Raw genomic sequence first — 21,853 nt, forward strand, 5'->3', positions numbered from 1 at the left:
GTGAGAGTAAATGGGAAGGGAACCAGGAGAGACTAGGTAAGCTGTCAGTCTGTAATACAGGTTTAACCTCCATGAAGAAGAGAAGAAAGGAAGGAATCTTGGGTAGGGAAAGTGTTAGACTGTGATATATTTCTAAAAAAGTTTCAACAAAGTTGATCCCAATTTGCCCATTAAATGAGTTCTGCAACTTTCAGGAATAAGCTTGCCTTCGTAGCCCTATCAAGCTCAGTCATTGAGTAGGAGTAGCTCTTGAGAAGTATGACCTCAGCATAAACATGGTCATGAAAACAGTGAGCCAGTTATGCTCTCTGAAATTGGAGATCTGAAAGGTGCATTTTCATGGCTGCAACACTCCACCTACTGTACTACACAGAGTTACTTCTCTACATGAGTTCATGTAGCAACTCTTCTGTAGTTCTTGTTGGCCTCTCTTCCTAAAGGGATACCTAGAAGTATTTAAGTATTCTTCCTGGTGACCTGACCATATACTTAGCCAATGGGTTCCAGATCCCAAAACTGGGTCAGGTCTGGAAACCGAGAAAAAGATGATAATTTTTTAATTAAGGCATGTACCCTAAGCCTTGTGTTCTTCCATTTTTGATTTTTTTAAATTGTAGTACCTGTTAAGCAGAATTGGCTGTCCATCTATTAACTATCTCTACAATTATCTGCACATCAAGTCTTTTTGGCTACTCTCCAGCCTTCCTGGTAATTTGGTAATTGTGGCCTCCTGCCTTTTGGCAGTTAAGCTCTGTCATCTGGCTTTTATTACTTCGTGGTGGAGAGGCATCCCATCCCCATGGATATTAATGAACCTAGCTCTATGGCAACCTATTTTACTGTCAACACTGGCTTGCAAAGGAGACTGACCACTGAATTTTTTGTGATACTTTTTTACCCCTCACCAGCACATTTCTGGTGGCCTCGGCTAATAATGTGTCTTCTGGACCCTCCTGAAGAACATAATCCTTTGTAGGTTGTCTTACCTCATGTAATATATTCATACTAGCATGCCAACTTTCTACAGCCTCCTTATTTCTTTCTTTACTATCTGTCAGGCAACTCAGATATTTTCACTTCACTCAGCTTTGATCATTGCTTTCTTTAGAGGTTTAAGGCCACTCTAGCAGAGCATTTGCCCCATCTCCTGAGGCCCTTGCTAGGATGCTATGTCTGTTTTCCCTAAAGAGTAATGTTGAGTCAATGAATTCTTGCTTACCTAGTCTTACTTTCTATATTCTTTGATCCAGCAGCCTCAAAATCTGTTCTCGGGGTACTCACATAGCTCTTCCCAATACAACCTAAATAATTCTTGCTGATACTTTTAGATATAATCACTTTTCTCCCTTATCTCCCAGCCAAGTTATGGTGTGTCTTGACCCTAGTTATTGGCCTAGCAGCCAAAAGAGGAGATTGAGGCAGCTTCCGAGAGGAGCCTCTGCATCCTCCACCACAGGGGAATTGCTAGCTTTTACTAGGAAAGAGTGGGCCACCTCTTCATACTCCAAGTGCTTAGAGAAATCTTTAGAGCTAGCATCCTCAGAGGCATCCATCCACGTGTTTCTATTCTGTTTTTCAGGATCTTAGGTCTTTCCAACCAGGGTCCAAATGTTATCATAGTAGACCTGCTTTGACTAAGCATTTAAACATCTCTGGAGTTCTTCAAATCTATTAGATTTTTCTGTTGCTTAGCTGTGTTTGATGTTCCATTACCAGAGGTAAGAGCATGTTTGTAAGCTACCAAAGAGATCTCTCACTCTCACATTTATTCTTTAATTCTGTAACCTTTTGCTAACAGCCCTCAATTTCTCATTATCCTTTAATAGAATGTCAGTTTAATTTAGCAGTAACCAGGTAACTCTAATGCCTTTGTGGGCATTATTTTCATCCATATTTCAAATGCCTTAATGATAATTAATGCCTTGCAAGGCATTCCCCACCACCAGGACATCTTTCCAGATTACTTCTGGTGAAATCTGTAGTAATTGTAACACCATTGTATACTAGGAACTACCAGTACTCCACATACCACTAAGGATGGCTTCTTCATTGCCCAGAAAGTGATAAGTGAGCCAATCTTAGAATCCCATTATACCTGTTTCCTTGTGCTAGTTCAGGTCCTTAAAGAAGGAAACATCAAGATGGTATTAGACATTCAAGAGATTTATTTTGGGAGGAATGCTTATGAGAAGAAATGGGGAGAGAATTAGAGAAAACCAGGTAAGCTGCCAATCCATAATGCAGCTCTAACTTCTGTGAAGGAAAGAGAGAAAGAAAGATTAGGTTTTTAAAAGTCTTAGGCTACAGTGCGGTCCTAAGTTAGGTAACGCCCCTGGAGAGTCATTGATCCAAATTCACCTGTGAATGAATCCCACATCTCTCAAGAATTGGCCCCCAGTAATATTCCTTCCATACCTTGTCATTGACTAGTTGCAACCATAGAAGCATGGCCTCAGCTTAAATGTAGGAATGGATTTTAGAGTGCAGGAGCTGGGGCAAGTGATCAGTTAGGATTCCTGAGATCTGAGAGGCTCATTGTCATGGCTGCCACATAACACACCATCTGACCCAGCATTCGCACTCCTGGGTATTTACCCAAGAGAAATGAAAGCATATGTGTACACAAAGACCTGCTTGTGAATGTTTACAGCAACCTTATTCATCATGGCCCAAACCTGGAATCGAGCAAATCCATTAACATAAATAAACAAATCATGGTACATCCATGTAATGGAAATTACTCAGCAATAAAAAGGAACAAACTACTGATACATTCAACAATATGATCACTTTAGAAGCAATATGCTAAATCAAAGAAGCCAGACACAAAATTCCACATACTGCATAATTCTGTTTATACAACATTCTTGAAAAAGAGAAAATTATGGTGACAAAAATCAGATCAATGTTTGCCAGTATTTGAGCAAAAGGATAGATTATAAAGGTTCACAAGGGCTCCTTTTGAAGTGACAGAAAAATTTTACCTGATTGTGTTGATGGTTAGATTCTTGTATATGGTTCTTGACACTCATCAAACTGTACACCTCTATATAGAGAGATTTTGCTATATATGAATTATGCTGCAGTAAATTTGACTTTAAAAATACAAAAACCTAAGCAAGCTCAATTATAAACATTTTTAAAAGGAAATAAATTCATTTATGATCCAGATAATGGCATTATCAGATATATAATTTACAATGACTCTGATTAATGTAATCAAAGAAGTAAAGAACTTGGGGAATTTTTTTTTTTTTTTTTTTGAGACACAATCTCACTCTGTCACCCGGCTGGAGTGCAGTGTTGCCATCTCAGCTCATTGCAACCTCCACCTCCCAGGTTCAAGCAATTCTTCTGCATCAGCCTCCCGAGTAGCTGGAGCCACAGGCACATGTCACCATGCCCGGCTAATTTTTGTATTTTTAGTAGAGACAGGATTTCACCATGTTGGCCAGGCTGGTCTTGAACTCCTGACCTCAGGTGATCCACCTGCCTTGGCCTCCCAAAGTGCTGGGATTACAGGTGTCAGCCACCAAGCTCAACTGGACTTGGGGAACTTTTATGGAGAACTGAAAATTATACTAGAGAAATAGATGGAAATGTAAGTGCTGAAAACACAGTAGGTAAATATAAAGTTTCACTGTATTGGTTTAATAGCCAATTAGATACACTGGAGATAGAATTAGTAAGCTGGAGAACAGGTTAGAAGAAAATATCTACTCTGAGACAGAGAGAAGCAAGAAAACGACATATACAGAAAAGAGCATGTGAGACATAGGAACCAGTAGTAAAGTCTATGAAAGGCTGTTGTCTCTCATCTAGTGTTGGGCCTAAAGTTGCAGTCAGAAAGGCCTGCAGGTAAAAAGAAAAGTTGGATGTCAAGTGGAAATACTGAGAACGAACTGGAATTTGCATCTTTCTTGTACCTCCTTCAACCTTAATGACATGACGACCTGCAGGAAAAGATGGTGCCCTACACCATTGAGCTTCAAGGACACGTGGCCTGAGACTTCTAGCAGCTAAACAAAGAAATCTGGTGGGAGCTTCAGAAGTTGTGGAACCAAATGTTTTTCCTTATCACTGAGATGATCCATTGATAAGTGACAACTTGTATAAATTGCAGCGTTCCCTGGGGCCCTACAGTGGCCTTCAAAAAATAATCGCTGCTGATTTGGTGAGCCAGAAGGCCAGCAGCACCATGTGTGAACTGAAACACTGCCCAGCATCCTATACTAAACATCAGAGCAAATTAGTTCTTGCTATACTTCCATCTTCCAAATCTTGTGGACATTTCTCTTACGGCTAACTCTACCTTAGAACATATAGACAAGGGAATTCTGGGAAACATAGTTCTACTTTAGCTAAGTTAACATAGTACAAAAGCACCAAAGATAAAAGGGGGAATAAATGGAGTTAAAATGTTTTTAAGGTTTGTATCATGTCCATAAAGTGATAAAACTACTAATTTTATTAAATTCTAATAAGTCAAGTATGCATGTTATAAACTCTAAGGTAACCACTAAAGAAAGAATAAAAGATTATTTATCAAGCTAATGATTATCATTCTAATAGAGGAGGAAAAAAGGGAAGTAAAAATAGTTATTCTGTCCAAAAGAAGATAAGAAAAGAGAGAGAAATGAACACAAAATGTAAAAGCCAACAAATAATAAGCTAGTTGATTTAAACCCAAATATATTACTAAGTGCATTAAATTAAACCTGAATGAATTTCCAATTAAAAGACAAAGATTGCCAGATTGAATAAATATTAAAATCTTCTACTATGCTGCTTTCAATATACCTAAAATAAAAGATGGAAAAGAATATATCATGCAAATAGTAGCCAACATGAAGCTGGCATAGCTATACTAATATTGGACAAAGTATGCTTTAAAGCAAGAAGCAATACTAGAGATGAAGGTGAATATTTTATGATGTAAAGTGTTCGATCTACCATGGAAATAAAACAACAATTCTAAATGTGTATGCACCAAATAAAATTTGCAGAACTAGTAGATGACAGACAAATCCACAATCATAATGAGAGACTTTAATTCACCTTTTAGTGGTAGAAAAGTACATATAAATATGCAAAATTAGTAATGATATAGAAAATTTAAACAACAAAATAAACAGCTGATACTAATTGACATAAATAATACACCCAATAAGTGCAGAATATGTATTATTTTCAAGTATGCATGGAACATTTAAGAAAGTTGACCATGTCATAAATGAAGAAGCAAATTTCAACCCATTTCAAAGGTGTTAAATCATACAGAGTAGGATCTACAAATTTATTATCTAAATATATCAGAAAGCTAGGAAGCCCTTCATTTGTGGGGCTTGTAGACTGTCTCCTTTCTCGTTAAAAATCAAAGATTTTCTTGAGCCTCTCATCCTAGATGTCATGCTGTCATTAACAGGAATAAGAAAGTTGGGAGAAGAAGAAATTTGATAAAGTGTAAAGACATGATGTGAACATGAGAATGGCCTGATCATGTGGAATAGTATAGCAGGGACTTCATGTAGCTCTGGTCATCCAGTAGTTTGAGCCCTTCATACCTAGAAACTCAGGCTTTGTGTCCCTCTTCAACCACTGTATCTTCCATTTATTTTCTAGTACTTTAATGTTTAATAGTTTAAATTACCTTATTCATTCAAAAATATTTGGCCAGTGACCTATGTGTCTCAAACATTATTCAGGGTCTTGTAAAAATATAGAAAAGCTATTCTATACGTAAACCATTTCTAAAATATGTTTCATTAATAAAATTTACTTTCTTAGGAATGATTTTAAGCACTAAAGAAATACAAGCTTATAATATTTTTGAAACTTTTAATGAATGAATTTTATTTATTTCATTTTATCCAGTTGAATTAAATGAAGAAAAGCACAAAGAACTAATAGAGAAAAAGGAGATGGAAATTTCAGAGTTAAATGCAAAGCTAAGAAGTCAAGAAAAAGAAAAGCAAAATGAAATACTCAAGCTACAACTAGAGGTAAGTGTTTGAGTCTGCTAAACTTGAGGACATATCCCTTAGTCTAAACTGTATTTTGATTGTTTTTCATCACAGTGAGATACATTTTAGGATTAGAAGCAATTCTGTGAGAGGGCTTCACACATGCTTATTCTCAATCAAATGATTGCAGTAATCACATACCATACAATTGTCATCTGCATTGCCTTTCAGTGCTTGACCTGAAAGTGGACCCTTGAGTTGTTCAAGAGGTCCTGGTTTTTAGAGAGGATATTGCTTCCTCTGAGAACTTTTCTTCTCAGTATTTCCTACTTGACATCCAACTTTTCTTTTTAACTGCAGGCCTTTCTGACTGCAGCAACTTTAGGCCCAACACTAGGTGAGAGACAACAGCCTTTCATAGACTTTACTACCAGTTCCTGTATCTCATATGCTCTTTTCTGTATATGTCATTTTCTTGTTTTTCCCTGTCTCAGGGTAGATATTTTCTTCTAACCTATTCTCCAGCTTACTAATTCTATCTTCAGTGTATCTAATTGGCTATTAAACCAATACAGTGAAACTTTATTTTTGCTATTGCATTTTTAGCACTCACATTTCCCTGACAGAAAACTCAAGGATTATCTGCATTTTATGGTAAATTCTATGCAGGTTTCATAATTTCTACCATTCCAGCATGGGAAGAATGTTTGTAACGCTTCACATTATTCTCAACCCAGCAGAAATTTTTCAAACCCCAGTAACCAACTAGAAATTTCTTTTGCTTTATTTCTCATAAAAAGGACAAATTTCTTCCTAATGACTTTCTGGAAGAATATATATCCTGGGGGCAAACAAACCAAATTCCTAAAAAAATTTTTTAAAGGGACTTCAAATAGGGCATCTCAAAGGCTGAGTCTCTAGCTCTTTGCTCAAGAGTCTTGAGTAAGCCGGATGCGGTGGTTCACACCTTTAATCCCAGCACTTTGGCAGGCCGAGGCAGGAGGATCACCTGAGGTCAGGAGTTCAAGACCAACCTGGCCAACATGATGAAAGCCGTCTGTACTAAAAAAATACAAAAAATAGCCGGGCATGATGGCAGACACCTGTAATCCCAGCTACTCAGTAGGCTGAGGCAGGAGAATCACTTGAACCCGGGAGGCAACTTAGTAGTGAGCCAAGATTACACCACTGCACTCCAACCTGGGCAACAGAACGAAACTCTGTCTCAAAAAACAAAAAACAAAACAAAACAAAACAAAACAAAAACCTGTCTTGAGTAGTTCTCTTAACCAGGTATCACAATCTCAAATGTACTTTGACAAAATATTTGTCCTTTAAATTTTTTCTAGGCTCTATCAATCTACCCTTCCATCATTCTTCCGTTGCTTGCCCCCACCCCAGCTTTCATTTTACCTTGTAAGAATTCACAAGTCTTAATTAAAATTACATACTATTCATATTCCTGAAACTTTGGAATCCCCAGGGTACTTGGTGAGGTACCATGTGTAATCATTGGGCAGAAAGAGGACTGATGTTGACTTTAGTTACCCTTTGTTGCTGCTGCTGCCATCTGACCAAGTGTACCACAAACCACAGGAAAGGCTGAATGGCCAAATGAAATTAACAGGCCATGTTTCAAGATCTACCACCAACTTCTAATCCTCTGTTTGGAAATTCACATTTTGTTTGCCATTTGGGCCTTATCACTGGTCTATTATTTAACTAGTATACAGAGCTTCTTGTTATTTGTTTTCATTGTACCTAACCATTTCTCTCCTCAAACCAGAACATAATCTCAGAGTTTATTCTTAGTCCTCAGAGAGGCTATGTTAACTAAATCTGAAGAGAAGAGTTATATAATGGAATATTGTGCAAAAACAAAAAATCTGACCTGTAAGAATGGCCTATGATAACTTTTTAAATCTGATTCAGTTTAATTCAAACCAGCAAGGGTTCAAACTATATCGACAAGATCGTATTCAAATTCTACTGTTCAGCCTCAAAGTTCCTGCAGAAAGCTACGTGAGGTTTTCTCCCATGACTGTTTATTACATTTTCTTCATAATGCACTCATTTTAATGTAAAAATATTTTTACCCATCTTTAAGTTAAACTAGATTCTAAACCCTGACTGCACTATAGAATCACGTGATGTTTTGAGAAAAAAATGATGCTAGCTGCACACCAGAATCTCTAAAGTAGTGCCCAGGCATTTGGTACTTTTAAAAAAAGAAAAGAAAAAAAAAACCTCTCCAGGTAATTTTACCATGCAATCGGGGTTAATCTTGTTTTTGTGTTATTTGCTCTTTCTGAAAAATTATTTCTTAAAGAAAGATTTTTCTATTGTCTATTATTGTAATTTACACCTAAATTACAGATTACATGTCAAACGATATCATGGACTATAATTATAGAAACAATTGTTTCTAATTGTCTAGAGTTTCAATAACTTTTTCAATTTGATTCAGTTTGATGCCAAACTAGCAAGAGTTCAGACTAAATCAAAATCATATCCGGATTCTACTGTTTTGCCACAAAGTATCTACAGAAGGGTATGTGAGTTTTCCTCTCATTATTCATTGCTTAAGAAAACTTTCTAAGCATGTTTCTATAAAAATCATCTAATTCTTATTAACAATGTAAGGTGTTTTTTAAAATACCAATTTATAGCAGAAGTATATTTCTTTATTGTTATTTCATTGTTCCTTGTACTAAATTTTATTATTTCTGAATTGTAATAACAAATTTTTTGTTTTGTTTAGAAACTGCAACATTTTCAAGATGAAAAAAACAAGGAGATTGCAATTCTTCATAATACCATTCGCGATTTAGAGCACCGCCTTTCTGTTGGCAAAGATTCTCACCTTAAGCGTAGACGGTTTTGAGCTTAGCAGTAAATTCATTAGTTGATATTTATTTAAAAGCAATAGAAAGTTTCACTTCTAGTTTCAATATACACATACAGCCTACATAACAAAAAAGTCAGCTTTAAGGTTTTTATTGAATTTATTTGGACAAATCCATACTGTATCCAATTGTGTACTGCATTCTTGCTTAACAGTATTAACCATAAAGGAGGTCAGGTTTATAGGGTTTGGTTTACCTATTAAACCATCATTGACTATGGAAATACTTACTAAGCAATATAGAGATAGACAATATTCTTTATCTTTCCTCTTATATCTTTTAAGACAGCCACTCAAATTTTAGAAGAGTGTGATACAACATTAAAGAAAGAAAGATACAAAGGCTTTATTCGTGTGTGATAGTAAAAATCAGGATATGAGTCTTAGATATACAGAAGATAAATGGATATTTAAAATATAGTTATATATGCTTTTTTAGCAAAATATTCATGTGTTAAGTATTTCTGGATCTTAAAATACAAAATCCACTTATGAGTTAAAAGTGTAAGATTGAAAAGACAAGGATAATATTGTTTTGAGAGATAAGTAAAGAAAAAAATGGAAAGCATGTCTTTGTTGTTCTTCCTCCATTCTAAATTGCTAACTATCCAACAGAAACCCCTAGGTCATAGTTTACGTTTCTATTCTCATTAAAGCAAATAGAACACTGGAAAAAAGAAAAAAAAAGACATATTAACCAAAAGCTGCAATCACCTTTCAGTTGCCCCATCATAAAAAATATGGTTTGAGTCAATATTTCTATGACATAAAATTTAAAATCTGGAAGCCAATCCAGTAGATTTCTTCATGTTTGCACAAATCTAATTTTGATTTTTGGTTTAGTAATTTGGTAGTTTATAAAAGTGCTGGAAATGAAATTGTGTCTAGACTGATTTGGGGAGTATGTCCTATTTCAAATATTTAGTTTGAAGATCATTCTCACTTTTTTGCCTTATTCTTTCAACGTCAATTGGTACTGACTTCTGTGGGTATAAGCTGCTGACTTCTTTGTCAGGCAGCTGGAGGCAAACGTCACTGACAAGATTCAGTTATGTTCTCCTCTGCCCAAAGTCCCTGTCAGCTACATAAAGATGGGAGGTTTTCTTTACACTGTCAGGTGATTGCAGACCCTGTTTTTTCAAATATCAGATGTCGACAATGGCAGCATCAGCTCGTAGGAGCCAACTCTGAATCTTTGGGCAATTTACAGAGTAATTGATTTATACACCTCTTTCGTCAGAGCTTCTTTTGTAGATGTTGTAAACCTTCACTTCCTAGCATATCTCAGTTCTCTGGGTGACCCTGCCTATGTTGACCCTTGTGCTTATGGTGGTGATGAAGGCCTGGAGGAGCAGGATGAGTAGGAGCCTCTGGTGCTCCTGGTTGCTGATTCTCTGAAAGCTCACTGCTGCGAAGGTGCTGATGTCCCTGATTGTGATGATGCTCATGATGGTAATGGAGCTGTGGAGCTTCAACTGTTTCATCCACAGTAGCCAAAGATATACTTTTACAAAAGTCTTCATCTTTGAGAGTCTGGAACAAATTTATAAATCACTTATTAACAAGTTTATAGATATAGGAATAATGCATGAAAAATGATTTGTAGAGCTAACGTATGTGAAATTGCAACTAGTTAATTAGAATCAAACTTGCTTTGTATTATATTAATGAGAAAGCCTGATGTTAGTCTCAACACCTAGACATTTTATTAAAGGCGTAAAAAGAAAGCCAAACCACTGTACTTATATTTGCAGAAGCGAATGAAGTAAACTGGCAAAAGGAACTTAGATTGCAGGAAAATCAATCTAATATCAAATCCTAAATTCAATTGACCTGGGCCGAGCATGGTGGCTCATGCCTGTAATCCCAGCACTTTGGGAGGCCAGGGCAGGCAGATTGCTTGAGCTCAGGAGTCGGAGACCATCCTGGGCAACATGGCGAGACTGCATCTCTGCAAAATATACATAAATTAGCTGGGTGTGGAGGCACATGCCTGTAGTCCCAGCTACTTTGGAGGCTGAGGTGGGAGGATCGTTTGAGCCCACAAGGTGGAGGTTGCAGTGAGATCAGATGGTGCCACTGCACTCCAGCCTGGGTGACAGAGTCAGACCTTATCTCAAAAAAACAAAAAAAATAAAAAAGCAGTTGAACTATATGGAAACTTCTGTACCTGTGTCAACAGTGCATCTCATCTAATACTATATGATACTGTAATCTAATATTAATTTATCTCTGATAATTCAAAAATGCTAATAAACTCTGCTCAAATGTGTTAGTTTTTCATACTTCTTCCTATGCCAGGAAACGTTCTGAACTTCACCAAAGCTTTGCTAATGTCTCCCTACCATAAGGCTGTCAGCTGAAAATAGCAAATTACTGCCCGACTCCCACTGACCATAATATCCACTCTGCATGATCCTAGTTCTTTAATTTACTAGAAGTCTTTATTGTTTTGTGGTACCTACCAATCAGAGAATCAAAGCCTATAGATATAGAAATGTAACATTAAATCTCAACCTAAGACTAATTTGTAAATAAAATTACAAAATCAGCTTAGAAACCCAAAGACTCACTAAGTGATATGCTTTTGATGTTTTGAAGGTTTTAAAAGGTAATAAATTCCATTAAATTTTAGCATACAACTACTAAGTGGTATTTTATTTGGTTATTTCTGAATTACTTCTACATTAGAAGCTAATAGTGTTTGCTTCCAAAGTTATAAACAATTTGATATATGTTTAAAATATACTGTGTAATGTTCAAAGTGTTCAAGGTTTAAACAAACACAAATACCTATGGTAGCAGTATAATTTCTTTCATTTATTTGCTTATTTATTTAGAGACAGAGTCTCGCTCTTTCGCCAGGCTAGAATGCAGTGGCACTACCTTGGCTCACTGCAACCTCCGCCTCCCCGGTTCAAGCGATTCTCCTGCCTCAGCCTCCCAAGCAGCTGGGATTACAGGTATGTGCCGCCAGGCACAGCTAATTTTTGTATTTTTAGAAGAGATGGGGTTTCACCATGTTGGCCAGGATGGTCTCGATCTCTTAACCTCGTGATTCGTCCACCTCGGCCTCCCAAAGTGCTGGGATTACAGGCGTGGGCCACCGCACCCTGCCAGTAGTCTAATTTCAGAAACGAATTACTATATTTTACTGATTCTGTGATGCTTATTTCTTTAGATTTTAATATCTCTAAAATTAGAATGTACCACACTGTTGGTGGTGTTTTCTCACTATATCCTACTTTAATTAAATTAGCAGCATTTTTTTTCCTAAATAGTACGTAAGATAATATGTCATATAATCAGTGGTATCTAGGAGACAATGAAATAGAAAAACTCCAATTTGATTTGGCATATCAGATAATAATAGTGTCTAATCTGTAATTCGTATTTACAGATGATTCACACATTTTAAGCATATTGTGGTAACTTGTACTAACTTTTTCAATATAACTGGGCATATTTATAACTATCAAGCATTTGCACAAGTGAGAAATACAGAAATAATCTCAAAATATGAGGAATCATTATAGTTAGTATTTATTAAAGGCTTAGTTCAGGTTGAGTTAGTACTTTTCTGTCATTACTCTTAGTATTTTCTTCCATTACCTCAGTCTCCCCATCTTTAAAAGTAGTAAAATAACCCTCAAAAGATCATTATAAAGGTTAAAATGTGAAAATTACATAACTAGAGTAAGTAACTTGTACTCCTTAACAACTAAATTAATTAATTAAATTTGTTAAAAATTTGAGGCAGCTTTCTTTAGAGCTGGGGAAAATCTGAAGGAAATACAACTTACAAATAAAATTGAGAATTGTTTTTAAACCTAAGTTCAAATTTTCCCAATCTGACCTATCAGTGGAACATTGTTTAGAATTATTTTCCTTTTTGTTATGAAGAAAAACAAGTCTAGTTAATACAAATTAAATTCTTTGAGTGTCTTTTATATTTAAAAAAGATTTAAATATAGTTCTCATAACAAGGAAGAAATATTTTCATGGTTGTTAGGAAATAAATATCAGTAATGAGTAGAAAACTTATTCCATTTTGAAGTAAACTCAAACTGCAGATGGGCAGACAGTGGAAGGGCTTCAGGAAAAATGTGATAGTCTTGCATCTTCAACAAATTAACTAGTTTCTGGCCCCAGTTCCATTCCAAGTAATGCTGTGGGTAACCTTTGCTACTGCTATGTTCTTGTGCTAACAAGTTCAGGATACTACAATAATGTTGCTTTTTTGTGTTGACTAAATTCTTTGAGCGCTTATGCTCATGCAACGTCATTTGGTGGTAACTGAAATACAATACATTGGCTTTTAATTTCTAAAGCCCTTCTAGATAAAGGCATCAACATCGATCTTCAAAAGATGTTTTAAAGTAGAGATTAGGCCGGGCACGGTGGCTCACGCCTGTAATCCCAGCACTTTGGGAGGCTCAGGCGGGCGTATCACAAGGTCTGGAGATCAAGACCATCCTGGCTAACAGGGTGAAACCCCATCTCTACTAAAAATACAAAAAATTAGCCGGTTATAGTGGCAGGCGCCTGTAGTCCCAGCTACTCGGGAGACTGAAGCAGGAGAGTTGGCGTGAACCCAGGAGGCGGAGATTGCAATGAGCCGAGATCACGCCACTGCACTCCAGCCTGGACGACAGAGCGAGACTCCCTCTCAAAAATAATAATAATAATAATAAATAAATAAAATAAAGGTTAGATGACAGGATATGTGTTTAACTATAAAAATTATTGTTATTTATTTTAGTACGCCTGCAAAAGCATTGAATTATCTAAATAAGTTAGTGTTTCATGATAATCTCTTAAAAGATTTCCTCTTTTCTCCCCAGAAAAATAATTCAGAAAAATACCGTGAGAGAGCAGTTTCCACATTTCTTTTCACAGTAAGCAATCTTAATGGCTTCTTCTACATATGGGAAAGTTAGGAAGGAAAAAGGCAAACCAAGATGATATACAAGAAGGCCACATCTAAGAAAAAGGACAAATACAATGTCATTATAATATTTTCTGTATCACGATCCTACTCAAATACAGTCTGGGATAGGTATTATAGCTTTAATGGTTATAACTAAGACCCTTTCACGCCTTTACTAAATTTCTTTGGGTGAGAGCTACAAATGAGCTCTCAGGCACTGCACACCACGTCAGGTCATAGCAACACTACAACTAGTCTAATACTAGTATTTTGAAGTTATAGATATGTCACTACATAATATCAAAAATGTCATCATTGTGACTTGGTCAAATACAATTTTGTGATTGACTTACAAATTCTACCAGTGCCCAAACCACTAACTTATAAATTAGGCTCTGAAAATCACTTGAGCTTGTCATAACTGCTAAGGCAGCACAAATTTGACACAACAAGAAATCATCACATAACAAAAAGATCTCCAAGCCTTGGCCAGTAGCCCATTTATTTAAAAATGTGTCTAATGCAATGAAAATTTCAGCACAATGAAAGTATTAGAACATATGGCATTGTCAGAAATGGTGGGGTTAAAATGTTCCTCTTGCCCACATTTTACCTAGTATATATGGTTTTATGTGACTATCAAAAGGTTATACTTTTAGGTTATCCTGAAAATTAGAAGTTTAAGGGCCTAAAAGAATGAAATGTGAATTTTTAAAAATTTAGTATGAGACCAAGTAGGACTCACCAGACTCCGGAGAGTCAAAGAAAACAAAGCACCAACTAAGAATGTTTATAATGGCATAATGCATGAATTGAGATTCCCTCAAAATATAAATGTTTTATTTGTTCATAGAATCAAAAGTAGATTTGTGCAGATCATGCTTAAATGATAACTCACTTTACAGTTCAGAAATTCAGGCATGTAGCCTTAAAATTATTAAATTAAAATTAATTAGAAGATAGTTATTAATTTGCAAAAGAATTAGGTTAGAATTGTACAGGATGTACAAATTGGTCATTTTTTTAATTTAACCAAAATGCCAATTTACAGAGATAATCAATTTTCTGTATTTTCCTCCTGGAATGGTGAAATCTTTTACACGCCTTACTTTTTAAAAAGTCATTTCAAAAATAAAAGTCATTTCAAAAAAAATGTGAATAAACAGTTTATAAACTATTTGACAATAAACAAAAGCAAATATATTATTTTAAATCACTTACTATTAAATACAAAACAAGAAGAAATCAAGTGAAGAGATTAGTGGAAAAATCTAAAAGAGTGGTCACCGGGAAGTAACTTGAGATAATAATTATAGATATGAGATAAATATACTCAAGATTAAGAACCCATAGAATTTGATTATTGACCCGTGATGGGAAGTGTGATGGAAGGAATCAGTAATACATTCCTGTCACACAGTTTTCTGAAGGGGTAGATGGCAGCAAGCTTGCCATACATGATGGTTTTTGTGACGTCCTGCAAAATGGTGGATGATGACTGGGAGTGCAGGGTCTGAAAATTATAGGATTATATGCCCTAGTGGTTGGCTGCATCTGCCTCCAATAGGTTGTATATAAAAATCACACAAAGGTGAAAGTATAAGCACGTTTTAGGAGAAGATAATCAATACACATTTGAATAATTGAATTTAAGGTGTTTGTGAATGTATCTATGAAGTAGATATACTGGTCTGGAGTTCAGTCATTGTGTTTCAGCTTTGTATATATATATGGGATCATCCTAATATATGTTGTAATTGTAATCAAGGGATAGATGAGATTGCTCAGGTAAAATGTGCAGAGTGTCAATAGAAGGAAACCTATACAGCCCTGAATAACACAAACACATACAGAATAAACCAAGGAAGAATGTGATAGGACGAAAATAAGGAGGTGGAAGAGGAGGAAGTGTGGAGGAGGAGAAAGAAGAGGAGGGATGTGGGGAAAACCAGCAGGGTATAGTGTCATAGAAATTTCTTTAAATGAGAGTATTTCAAAAATAAGGAGTTATTTTTACTTCTAAATGTTAAAGAGAAATTATATGAGATGAAGACTGAAATATGGCATTGTATTTAACAGTAAAGAAGATTATTATGTGTGATGGGAAGTAAATAAATAGATATGAAACAGTTATTTTTAAATTTGGGATGTGTTTGTCTGTACGAACCTGTCATATATGAGGAAGTCATCTTTGCTTCCATTTAAAAGAGTCCAGACATCTGTTTGGTTTTCTTCTTGTTGATAAACAGGAATATGCTCTGAAACCTTATTCTTAAGATGTGTATATTTCAATCGAGAAGATATTCCTTGATGATTAACAACAATATAAGAAATATTAGAATATCCTTCTTTCTCCAGTTTTACTCGCAGGTCTTCCAATCTAAAATATTTGGGAAGAAACATATAAAATGAATAATCTCATTTGATTTGATTAGTGGTTTTCTCCCTCTTCCTTAATTTTCTATGTGAAACTCTCCTTCTTATTTTTAACTAACCCATACTGCACCTATTTATATTATTGTGAAAGATTTTAAAACTTTAATTTTTAGAATTACTTAAAACTTGTGCTTAATTAAAACCTTATGCTTACACAACTATTGGCTCATTTAGTTCTCAAATTAGCACAATGAAGTGTATATATTTTAAATGTATCTTATAGGTAGAATGGATTCAACCAACCACAGATAAAAAATGTTTGGAAAAAAAAAAAGATGGCTGCATCTATAGTAGTGAACATGTAGACTTTTTTCAATGTCATTCATTATTCACTAAACAATACAGTATAAAAATTACTTACATAGCATTTACATTCTGCTAGGTATTATAAGTAATCTAGAGATAATTAAAGCATATGAAAGTATGCGCATAGGTTATATATGCCATTTTATATAAGGGATTTGAGCTCCATGGATTTTGGTGTGTGAGGGGAATCCTGGAACCAATCCTGCACAGATATCATTGGATGACAGAAAGGAGAATTCCACCCAATCAATATCTGGTGAATAACTCAACAAATATATTTGATATTTATTTGTTAAATAACCCAAAACCTTTGATAGCAAGCCTAGTGTTCTTTCTACTCTGACAAAAGTCTTCTCTGCTTCTTGTATTGAAGTAACTGTTCTATTTGCAGAAGTACATTTTAGAACATTTTCATTACACAGGTAATACATATTTAGTAGGAAGTTATAAAATATAGGTCCACAAAAAGAAGAAAAAATGTCCATAACCCTAGGAAACCCACTGTAAACATTTTGGTGTGTATCATCCTAGTTTCTCTCTTCTAATATGTTCTGTGCAAACACATAGTTTTTCCAAAAGTGTGACTTAAATACATTGTTTACACTTTTATGTCTATATGCATGTGTATATTTAATAACCTTCCCCTTAAGGTATTTTAAGCCACACAAAGACTGTCTTACTTAGATGCCTGCAGTATGCACAGGTATCAGCTGGCTTGAAGAAGAGCAACCACAGTCACTGAACCATTGGAGTCTAGCATTGGATCTTGATCTCTTATGCTCCAGGCTGGGGGTTGCTTACAGAAGGAGCTTTGGTCCTGGCTCTCTGTTCCTCCCGATGGAAGGAGACAGAGAGCCAGGGCAAGCCCCAGACTTCTCCACATTGCTGGGGCTGTCCTGTAAAAGAGAAAACCTGTCACTCTTCTTCATAGTTAACTTCACAGTCCTAACTATGAATTTCTATAAATCCTGCAGACATAATTCCACTTCCTAAAAATACCTAGCCCATGAATTCTGTCTCCAGAAAGGTATGCTCAGACTGTGGCTTATATAAATAAGTCTGTGACTTACATAACATTCTGCAAACACAACCTGACTTTTGTTGGAGACACACTAAGTTCTGACTGTTCTTTCTATCCTCCAAGAAGAAACGGATAGGCCGGTCGCGGTGGCTCCCGCCTGTAATCCCAGCACTTTGGGAGAACGAGGTGGGAGGATCATGAGGTCAGGAGATCGAGACCTTCCTGACTAACATGGTGAAACTCCTTCTCTACTAAAAATACAAAAAAAAAAAAAAATTGGCCGGGCGTGGTGGCAGACGCTTGTAGTCCCAGAGGCTGAGACAGGAGAATGGTGTGAGCCCGGGAGGCGGAGCTTGCAGTGAGCCGTGATCGCGCTACTGCACTCCAGCCTGGGCAACAGAGCAGTCTCAAAAAAAAGAAAAGAAAGAAAGAAAAAAGGGATAAATAGGGAATTCTGCACAGAAATTAAAAGAGCCAGCAAAAAAAGAGAACCAAGGAAGAAAGGTGATGGCAGAGAAGACAGGATACCAACTTGAATGTGGCTCATGTCAGGCCCTTAGCTCTTCAAGTTCAAACATTCTATATTTATAAATCTCTTGGGTATGGCTCCCTTTTGTTTCTCTTATTCCTTGAAGTCTGACTCTATGTATCTAACCAAGTAGAAATATCGCACATCACTGCCCCCTCTACCATATAAGACTCACTGAAATCCACACTCAATTAGCCTATTCATTGGAAAGTTCCTATGACTAGAAAATTCCTATGACTAGACAGCACTTTCTTTGGTAAAAAGATGCTTCCTCTGAGCAACGAAGTTAAAATGTTTTTAAATACCTGACTAGAAATATCCTCAAAACTAGGGCTAGCTCTCTAAACAGAGTGGTTCAAAAACAGGTGAAGTGTAGACAGGTGATAAGAAAAAGGAACACATTCAGCAGAGAGGAGCAAAGAAAAATCCTCACAAGTAATTCAGGCTCATTTTGATGTAAGAGTCTGTGGGGAGAGATCAGGACAAAATTTGAAAACTGGGAGGGCAATACATTTTCAAGCACTGATTTGAGATTTTTAAAAGCAGATGCATTTCTTTGGAGGTGGGGAGCTAATGGTAAATTACTTAGAGTGAGCCCAGAATTAAGAGGAGAATAGAAAAGCTAAAATCAGATTGATCTGGGCTTTAATGCACTGGTAGAATTTTTAACCCTGATTGTCTTTCACATTATTGAACACATCAAAACTCCTACCTGTATATGATATCTTGATAAGAACTTGACTAAAGGAAGAGAAAAAAACTAGACAAAGAGAGTGAGGTCAGAGGGAGGTAGAGAGAGAGGACAAATTAACTTGCTTATTTAAGGCCACCCCAACTACTTATTCTAACATTTAAAATATTCTAATATTTTAAGAAGAAGTTATATTTGGACTCTTTCTAGAAAATTCCTCTAGAATGGTATTTACAATGATAATACAATTATCCTTATTATAGCTAACATTTATTTAACTTTTATACAACTATATTCAGGTGGCTCTAAGCACTTTTATATATCATGTCAGTGAATCCTTAAGACAATTATGTGACCGTTATCCCCTTTTGCAGTTGAAAAAAACCATGGCTAAGAGTTTAGGTAGCTTGTCTATGATCACACAGAGAGTAAGTCAGTCACAAGAGAGACTGGATTAAAACTAGTCCCATCAAATCCAAAGCATGACATCTTAGGTACTGCAATATATTGAGAGTTTTTAGATAGATCACCTTGTAATAACTATAGCCGCCAACTATTTTTGTTTACGCACTAAGACACCAAAGAGAACATAAAAATAATTCAAGCTGTTTTGTTTCTTAATAGAATGGCTAGGTTTTCTCTGTTTCCTAGACTACAAATTCAGTAGTTATAGAACCTTGACAAAAATTCAGCATTTGATTTTTTCACTTTGCCACAGAGCACATATTTCCTTTTTTTTTTTTGAGACAGAGTCTTGCTCTGTCACCCAGGCTGGAGTGCAATGGTGCAATCTCAGCTCACTGCAACCTTCACCTCCCAGGTTCAAGCAGTTCTCCTACCTCAGTCTCCCAAGTAGCTGGGATTACAGGTGCCTGCCACCACACCCGGCTAATTTTTGTATTTTTCGTAGAGACGGGCCAGGCTGGTCTCAAATTCTGGACCTCGTGATCCGCCTGCCTCGGCCTCCCAAACTGCTGGAATTACAGGCGTGAGCCACCGTGCCCAGCCCAGAGCATGTATTTCAAGTAGCTGAATGGTGAATATAAATGAAAAGACTATTTCACTCATTTCCCTCATTTAGGTTTTTGATGAAAAAATAACCCATTGGCAGAGAGTTGTAGCTTAGAGTTCACACTTATGGATTTCTTCTGTCATTAGAATCAACAGGCTGCTCGATTTTGCTTTCTTAAAATTATTTCTTACACAATAAACCTTTAATAATTATAGTTGTCAGACAGCTATACAAAAATAGTGAAGATAAATAACACAATTGGATTTACTGGAAGCTGATCCAGTAAGAATTGAAAAGTAGTTGTAAATTTCACTAACGTCACCACTTTTCAATTGCAGAACTTAGATTTGATGGCCACATACAGGCCTACATTTATTTTAAATTCCTCATTAAAAAGCAGGATATGCACAAACTTTCTCTGTCCTCTACCTCTGAACTTTAGACCAGCATCTGAAAGCCCCTAATTCACCTGAATGCTCTCATTCACCATTTAAAATACAAAATTTTGCATTTAATCATAGACCACCTAATTGTGACATGGGTTTTAGCTTCTTTAACGGTGACCACTTCTGCACTGTGGACTGAACCTGCTGTACCCCACTCCACCACCACTTTTTTTCCTGAAACTGCTCACAATATCCCTGGATATTTCTAAGACACTAGAATGAGCATATTTCAGTGTCTGCGCTTCAAATCCAAATGACTGGGTTTTTTCCCTGTTTGTTCTTATTCTGCCTTTCAGTGGAAAATATTTAAATTTGAACACATAATCCTGCCTACATAACATCACAACAGATTATAGAATAAAAGGTTTGGATTTTTCCAGCTTCCTCTGCTCGCAGCTGTGCAGAAGACAGAGCAGAAATCAAGAACTGTCAAATGTGCCCACTGGGAACTTCACCTACCACACCCAAGTTCAGACTCTTATCCTTTTTCTCTTTTATTATTTTTATTTCCTCTACCCACCTGTTTTCTCAATCTATTCTATGGGAAAAAACATTTTATCAGACTCAAAAAATATTTACCAAACTCTAAAAGAATCAAGTGTCAGAAAACACGAAGCTCCTACTTACACAACCCCTTCCAGCGGGCCTGCTTCCTTCCTCTTTGCTTTACTCTGGCAGCTCCAAAAAGCCACAGCTGCACACTCTGATATTTATAGTCCTGTTGTTTACCTCACCCCTCAGGTATAGTCCATAGTTCAATGTTCATTCTTGCAGTGACCTTGCAACCACAGCAAACCCCTGAGCTGATTGTTATCAACTTAAAAGAAAGTAGCAAGTACTGTCATGCATAATATAGGGAAAACATTTTGACAATTACTAATTTATTCCCTATCCTTTTCAGTCACCCCAGTATCTAGGATTTAATGGTACAGTCGGGGGCGGGAGGAAGGGCTAAGGGTAAACAAGGCCTCCAAGTCTGGTTCTTTCCCAAACTGTAATAGGGAAAAGCATTTGCTGAGCCAGCGAATTATGTTGCTGCTTAAAAAAAAAAAGAAAAAGAAAACGAAAAAGTTTTTTTTTTTCCTTTTGTTTTGCTTCCTTTTGCAGTGATGAGGTGCTAGCTTAGCCCACACTGTGTGACCTTTGTTAGAAAAGTCACCTGCTGTTAGAAAAGTTACTCTGGTCTCCTGTTGTTACAGACTTACGTCGATTGTGTTCTACATTTACAACTTGAATTCATATGGGATTTCACAGGACCACTGCTCTTTTCTTTACAATTTAAGGAAATAGAAAAATAGACTTACTATCTGAGGGATATCAGGCCTCATTTTTATTGTCACAGAAGTCATACTTCCTAGAAGACCAATGCATCCCACAGGATTTTTTGAGAATCGAATATAAAATCTTTACAAATGTAAGTACCATAAAAATAAAAATTAATGGTAGTAGTTGGACATGGAAAAAGTTTGGAAATTTCAAGATGTACAAATGAAATAGATAATTCCTACTATTTCAGAAGGGAGTAAATTCTTTCCGGTAACACTTGTAAGTTGGCATGCTCACTGTAGGTGAGGTAGGGAACAATGTCAAATGATGTCATTCCTAGATAGCAAT

General features: G+C 36.2%; 2 protein-coding genes across 3 annotated transcripts in view; one reads left to right on the forward strand and one right to left on the reverse strand.

Moving 5' to 3' along the window:
- Positions 1-10,210, forward strand: part of CCDC152 (coiled-coil domain containing 152) — a 55,327-nt gene extending 45,117 nt beyond the window's left edge. Inside the window, exons 7-9 of the mRNA XM_033179469.1 lie at positions 5,875-6,002; positions 8,431-8,514; positions 8,725-10,210. Coding sequence (XP_033035360.1) covers positions 5,875-6,002; positions 8,431-8,514; positions 8,725-8,847 — 335 coding nt within the window. The 3' untranslated portion in view covers positions 8,848-10,210. The remainder of the gene's footprint in view (positions 1-5,874; positions 6,003-8,430; positions 8,515-8,724) is intronic.
- On the reverse strand, positions 8,945-21,105 carry SELENOP (selenoprotein P). Of its 2 annotated transcripts, none has more exons than XM_033179467.1 (5): positions 20,867-21,105; positions 17,221-17,436; positions 15,966-16,178; positions 13,734-13,851; positions 8,945-10,401 (listed from the first exon to the last, which is right to left on the reverse strand). In XM_033179467.1, exons 2-5 carry the CDS (start codon positions 17,421-17,423, stop codon positions 9,790-9,792), a joined length of 1,146 nt encoding a protein of 381 aa, XP_033035358.1. In that variant the 5' UTR covers positions 17,424-17,436; positions 20,867-21,105; the 3' UTR covers positions 8,945-9,789. The 2 variants fall into 2 exon arrangements, with proteins under 2 accessions (XP_033035358.1, XP_033035359.1); XM_033179468.1 differs by having other exon boundaries at positions 9,808-10,401.
- Between the last annotated feature and the right edge of the window lie 748 nt (positions 21,106-21,853).

This window comes from Trachypithecus francoisi, unplaced genomic scaffold (genome assembly GCF_009764315.1).
Source record: "Trachypithecus francoisi isolate TF-2019V2 unplaced genomic scaffold, Tfra_2.0 Lachesis_group2, whole genome shotgun sequence".
NCBI lineage: Eukaryota > Metazoa > Chordata > Mammalia > Primates > Cercopithecidae > Trachypithecus > Trachypithecus francoisi.